Source organism: Numenius arquata, chromosome 12 (assembly GCF_964106895.1).
Source record: "Numenius arquata chromosome 12, bNumArq3.hap1.1, whole genome shotgun sequence".
NCBI lineage: Eukaryota > Metazoa > Chordata > Aves > Charadriiformes > Scolopacidae > Numenius > Numenius arquata.
The window spans coordinates 39,474,413-39,480,699 of NC_133587.1; the positions used below are offsets into that span (position 1 = coordinate 39,474,413).

At 51.0% G+C, this 6,287-nt stretch overlaps 1 protein-coding gene across 1 annotated transcript; it reads right to left on the reverse strand.

The window, feature by feature from the left end:
• Positions 1–398: 398 nt before the first annotated feature.
• CSRNP1 (cysteine and serine rich nuclear protein 1) lies at positions 399–6,026 on the reverse strand. The gene is made up of 4 exons (XM_074157520.1): positions 5,836–6,026; positions 3,318–3,577; positions 2,657–2,953; positions 399–1,481 (listed from the first exon to the last, which is right to left on the reverse strand). The coding sequence occupies exons 1-4, from the start codon at positions 6,005–6,007 to the stop codon at positions 498–500; spliced, it is 1,713 nt and encodes a 570-aa protein (XP_074013621.1). The 5' UTR covers positions 6,008–6,026; the 3' UTR covers positions 399–497.
• Between the last annotated feature and the right edge of the window lie 261 nt (positions 6,027–6,287).

Consider the following 6,287-nt stretch of genomic DNA (forward strand, 5'->3'; position numbering starts at 1 on the left):
GTAAACCTTGTCCGATTTACACGTAAGAGCATGTTGGGCAAACTCTTACGCAAACCATGGATTTTCACAATAAATACAGCTTCAAAAAGTTGTCTTAAAAAGCTCCTGCAACACTGAAACATTTCTAGAAGGGGCTGTGTGTACGACTGGCAACGTTAGCGAGGAGTATTTCTCGACAGGTCTTTTCATACAAAACACAAAGAAATTCATACGTGAAAGTCTTTTTCCCCTCCCTCCCCACCCCACCCCGTCATGAAAGTTTAGAAATTTTTGCACAAACAGGGAGAGAACTGATTGTAGGTGCAGTATGTCAAAACGTCCACGTTCTATAAAGACCAAAAATAGTTCGTTTACTTAGAAAGTCGGGGGTTTTTTTTGTTTTTTCCTCCTTATTTTTTGAGTAGCGCATCATCCTTTCGGTGAAAGTTTGCCCATCCAACTGTTCTTCGGTTTTTCCTTTCAGCGCTGGTCCTTGCTGTCCGAGCCACACGGGCATTTCACACTTTCACCGTCTCCATCAGGGACGACTTGATGGCATCCTCCAAAAGTTGATTGTCTGTGAAAGGGGCTGGGGTTTCAGGGACGGATTCGGACAAACCGATGAGGGACTCCAACAAACAGGAGCCCTGATCTCCAGCTTGCGGGAAGCCGGGGAAATTAGGCAGCTGAAACTGTAACGCTGAGAAGTTATCGAGGTTCTCGTACTCCTTTAAGGAGTTGTAAAGGGGTCCCAAGTTATAGTCCGAGAAGGACTGGAAGAAATCCAAGGAGTCAGAGGAAAGGCTGAGGTCGGCGTAGCTCTTGGAGCAGGGCTCGGCCGGGGAGGAGGCGCAGCAGGACAGCCCATCACACCGCGCGTGGGCAGCATCCTCCAGCAAACCCCCACCATCCTGGTTGGCGTTCTCGTCCAGGCACTCGGAGAGGTGGGATAAGTGGCCGGGCACAGGCTTGGCCTCGCTGCCTTGGTCCTCGATGAAGAAGTCGGCAGGGTGGAAGCAACTCAGGTCATCCTGGCCACGGCAACTCTCTTCCTCAGCATCCGAGTCGTTGAAGTGGAGGATTCGTGCCAAGCCGTCGTCGTCCACGTCCGACTGGGATTTGTCAGAGGGGAGGCTCTCGTAGGGCTCCTCCAGGTCCTCGCTGGGGTGGGAGGAGATGGAGGAGTCCGTCATGTCGCTGCTGCAGCTGTTCTCCCCCAGGGCCTCCAGATCGGGGCTGAACTGGAAGGCGGGTGCCAGCGGCACCGCACACTCCTCCAAGGAGCCCTTCCCTGTCGCACATCCCAAGGGCGAGAGCCGCTCCCGAAAAGGGGGCTCGGCCTCTGCCACCTTCTCGCTGCTCTGCTGCTGCTTCTCCAGCTCCAGCTTCATGATGGTGTGGATGAAATGGGTCTGCACGCGGGCCTGGTTGAACTCGATCCTGCCCTCGGTGTTGCCGCAGCCGTCCTTGGTGCAGCCGCAGGGGAAGGAGGTGTGATCCATCTGCCATGGGGAGAAGCAGAGGCGGAGGGTTAGGACCGAACCCGGCGGCGCCAAATTGAAACCGCCCGCGACTCACCCGCCCCCAGAAACCAAGTAACAGCTGAGGGGTTTAAAAGCAGACACGAAAAATTTAAATATGTATTAATAAAAGACACCCTGCTCTTTTGAAGGGTTGTGGTAAAGAAGCCGGATTTCAGTACAACTGAAGAAAGTTAGAAGGTTTCAAAAAAAACCCAAAATATAACGCTCCAAAAGGAGACACAAGGGGGCAAACATGAGTTTTTATATATTGCATCATGGTATTTAATACCCGATACATATAGTGAGCTTCTGCCCCTCACCAAAATAAGGACAAATTGCTCAACAGGCACCTGCAGCACCTTTATGTCCCCGTTAGCAGCACCTTTATGTCCCCGTTAGCAGCACCTTTATGTCCCCGTTAGCAGCACCTTTATGTCCCCATCTGCCTGTGCACAGCCACCCTACACCACCCCCAGCCAGCAACCACGGCATCGAGGGAGCGAGCGGCACCCGCGATAGGGAATATGGCTCCCCGAACACAGCTGGGCAGGCACCCGTAAAAAATAAAATGAAAAATATGCTAAGCTAATTGAATATAGAGGGATTATGCCACTCTGCAGGTGGCCTGCACAGCTCGCTGTGGGCTGACGCTCAGCTGACACTCCCACGTCTGCCTGAGCGTGCTGGGAGTTGTCATACACACCAAGGGGGAAAAAAAAAAAAAAAAAAAAAAGAATAAAACCAGGGGGAGGAGGAGAAATCACAGCCTCGGGCGAGGAGCAAGAAGCTTTTGTTTGCCAAGACATTCCCACGTGGCCCATCTCCCTCCACCTGCAGGCGTGAGCCTGGCAAGGATGGATGGGGTGGGATGGCTCAGGGACATCCCCAGGGCTGCAGCGCCAGCGTGGGGACGGCTGCACGTGGGATTTGGGAAAGGGATGCTTTCGAGCAGCGTCTGCCTTCCTTGCAGCCTGGGGAGCATCTCCATGAGCTTTTCTCGCCTGCTTCGCTCCGAGCGCAGGTGGGAACGGATGCATTTTACAGACTGCCCTGACTCTGTCCTGCTTCCTCAAACTCCCCCCCGCCCCCTGCTTTAACGAACGCATCAGCTGGAGCCGCAGCTTTTCCCCCGTGCCCGGAGGTGAGGGCCGTACCTGACATTTAATTCCTGCCAAGCTGCAGCTGCAGGTCTCCGGGTCGCAGACCTCCCGGCAGTCGCAGCCGCAGTCCTCCCGGGACAGGCGGATGTTGTGCAGCTCCCGCTTCTCCTCCTTGTCGATCTTCTTCACCCCCACGGCTTTCAGCAGCGCCCGCCTCTTCTTGGCGGGGTAGGGCTGGAGGAAGAAGCCGTCCTCCAGGTCCACGTTGCTGACGTCGATGTCGTCGTCGGAGATGTCCTCGATGGTGAGCTGGTTAGCCTCCTCTGACTCCTTCGTGCCGTTCATGGTTAGCTGAGGGCAATAAATGGGCAAAGCATTAGGGACTTGCTGGGGACAGAGAGCCATCAGCAGCCCCGGGTCAGGAGAAACAAGAAAGCAAAGACCGGCTCCCCATGGTGGCTGACTCCAGGCCAAAAATCTGTGTCAGAGCCTCCAAAGACCTGACAGACACCCGACACGTAGAGCTCAGCATCTTTTCCACCACCTTTCAAGGGTGAGGAACCGAGCTGAAAATCCCACACCGGAGCCCGTGTTTTTTGGAGACCCAAATAGGGTTAAGGAACGATGCCCCTAGGTCTCAGAGGGGCCCCTATTAAAAACCAGCCATTAACTATCGACATCCACCAGCTCCTCGCCACCCCACGCTCCTACTCACTTTCCATTTCAACGCTTCCAACTTCTCCTCTTTTAATTTCTCTCCCAGTTTCTCTCGACGAACGTTTTCCTGTTCCTTTGAAAACTCCGCTAGCGTGAACTGCCGGGAGGAGCTGTGTTTGCTCACCATCCCCAGGGTACAGCCCCCGCGACTAGGCACGCTCGTGAACCCCTGGCAGCGTGGGAAGTAAAACACAGTGACCCGGTCAAACTCCACATTGTTCTTCTTTAGTCGCTTGGATTTCTTCAGGATAGACGTGGCTAAAAACAGGGGGAAAAAAAAAAAAAAAAAAACCAAAACCACAATGTCAGTACTGCCATCCTGCAGACAGGCTGTAAATAATATAAACAGGCAGGACTTGCAATTACTCTCTCAACGGGGACGTGATGGGACAGGGTTACGACATCGCTTCTGGGGTTTTAGGATCTAACACTTGAAAGGTGGGATGAGGATGGAAGGAAAACTAAGCCTAGTCTCCATGCATCGGAGTCGCTGACCAGATTCACCCAAAGAAACGGCTGCTGCTTCTCCTTCCCGCTTGACTTCCTCCAGGAAACATACATTTGCTTATTCTTCACGTGCAGCAGAGCATAACGAACAAGCAACAAACCATCCTACGTGCCTGTCTTGCTCTAAACCCAAGCACCCTTCAGGAGCTCATGGCCTGCTCCCGGGATGCCAGAGCACCGACACCCCAGCCCCGCGTGGCTCCAGCTTTTGTGGCAGGGCAGAAAATAACCAAAACGGCTGTTTTTCTGGTACTTCCTTTCGCCATCCACTGGGAGGAACTATGAATCTATAGTTTATTCTCAAGAGAGTCATCTGAGAGCAGCTGCAAAGATGTTAATCTTTATGCAGGTGATCCCAGGGTAAACATGGCAACACATGACTCTGGTTTATCTTAAACTGCTGAAACACGCTACACACCATTTAAAGCAGAGCCTCTCCAGAGATACCTGGTTCTGCACATTTGCACGTGCAAATGAAGCAGATGGAGGGACACTAATTAGCCAGGGCAGTTTCAGAGTCAATGAGTTTCCACGAACGTCGCCGGCCACGCACAAATTCGGTGGTGGGGTTTTTTGGTCCCATTCTCTGCTGGTGTATTGGATGTCACCACCATGGAATAAACACAACCCAGAAAGGATGGGTGACTCCTGCAGAGCTGGGATCCGAGCCCCACTCTTTGGATGGCAGAGTTGGGGGGAGCCAAGCGAAAGGACTGCCAAAAACCCAGGGTGCTTGGCTGGCCCCGAAGGCTGGGAAAGTGCAAGACCGGACAGTTAGCTGCACCCACGTTTCACAAGTCTCACTTGCCAGAAAATAGCATTTCAGTTTCATATGAAAAAAAAAAAAAAAAAAAGAAAAAAAGAAGTGTTCACCCAGCTGCGTCAGCAGCTTCTGCTAAATAGCTGAGGGTTTCACACTGGGCTCTGCAGTCACTTTGATGATATCTTTGTACTGCGCGTTGCATTTTCATAATAACCTTGACTCAATCTCCTAAAACATTAGCTCTTTATCAAAAGGCAAGTTAACCACCACGATCATCTATCGGCTGAGCTGCTGCACTTTGGCATTTGTTTCTCCCTCCCCGCACCAACCCCCCCCCCCCCTCCGAAATTGTTTTCCCATTCCTGACCCTTTTCCAATTGAGCCAGAGAATACAAAAAGTTCATTGTTTTGACACAAAACCTGGGAAGACAAGCAAGAATGAGACTCTTTATTATTACAAGACTTCTAAAGCCTTTTCAGACCACTGCGTGTTTGTGTATGTCTGCTAAGTGGACCTTAACTGCTATATACAGTGGGTGTTCAGTATAATTTACTAGGTTGGACTATTTCTCCTCCGTGAAGATGGTCCCCTATTGTATTTTTTATTTTTCCCTTCGCATGGCAGATAAAGGATTTTACAACCTTGTCTTCTGTGTGTTTTCCTAAAAGCTCTCAAAACTGATATTGCTGGGAAAACAAAATAGCATTTATCTGTACTAACAGTGGAGGCAATGTCAAACGTGTCATGTTCTTTGGCAAAGTACCCAACTTACGTAGGAAACAAGTTCTGAAATGGTAATTACACTACTGGTTAATCATTTTTAAAAACCAGCATGCGCGCTATGAGCCTTTGCTGTCTGTTTAGGTTTTACCTATGGAATAGCTTCACAGAAGATTGAGGGATGGTGGGATGATCCTACAACACCAATTTGGAGGGACCTGCATGCATCTGTAAACCCGGATCTTTGGCTTTCTATTCCTGGAAATTTGGACTTCAGCAAAAACATTATAAAGCAATGATAAATTCTGAAAGGAAAGGCTGAGGAAGAGCACTCTGAAGATGCTGGCTTATTACAAAAACAAGATAAATTGATGTAATGACAGGGACCTGACATTACGGCCACTTCCACCCGTAAAGGTGTGCTCCAGGGGGGGTCTCTGCATGGTGATGACCCACCACCACGTTACAAAAAACCTGCCCAGAGGCATGTCTGATCCCAGGAAAGGGGCTGCTGGAGATACTCACGGGTGAAGTTGGGCGTTAAGGCAGAGCTGGGCTTGGGCTCTCCGTGGGAGCTCTCCTCATCCGACTCCCAGCCCGAGGACGCTGAGGAGGAGAGGGGGGAGCAGGAGGAGGAGGAGCAGTAGGTACTGTCATCCCCCAGCTCTTCGTACTTCCTTTTCAATACTCCGCTCATGGTGGCACCGTGATTTTTCATATAACTGGAAAACAAAGGAGAAAAGCAAAATAAAGCGAGGGAAATACTGGCAGTTTCTGGTGAAGAGCAGGATGGCTTTAACCCCCAGCAAGACTTCTCAACCAGGTCCACCTGGCCATGCAGGTGTGATTCCCGAAAAGTGCTCCCCCCCCCTCCCCGCAAAACCACACCTTACTACCATCACTGTGCACACCTGATTAATTGCTCTCCCATTTTATGATGCTGCAGAAAAAACCCAACTATTGCAGACAACAAACTG

Bases quoted from the DNA above. Each gene is read 5' to 3' on its own strand.
- CSRNP1 (XM_074157520.1), bottom strand. From the start codon at position 6,007: ATGAGCGGAGTATTGAAAAGGAAGTACGAAGAGCTGGGGGATGACAGT. The intron at 2,954-3,317 runs GTGAGTAGGAGC...TATTGCCCTCAG, and splicing joins TGGAAGCGTTGAAATGGAAA to CTAACCATGAACGGCACGAA. The intron at 1,482-2,656 runs GTACGGCCCTCA...TCCCCATGGCAG, and splicing joins TGGCAGGAATTAAATGTCAG to ATGGATCACACCTCCTTCCC.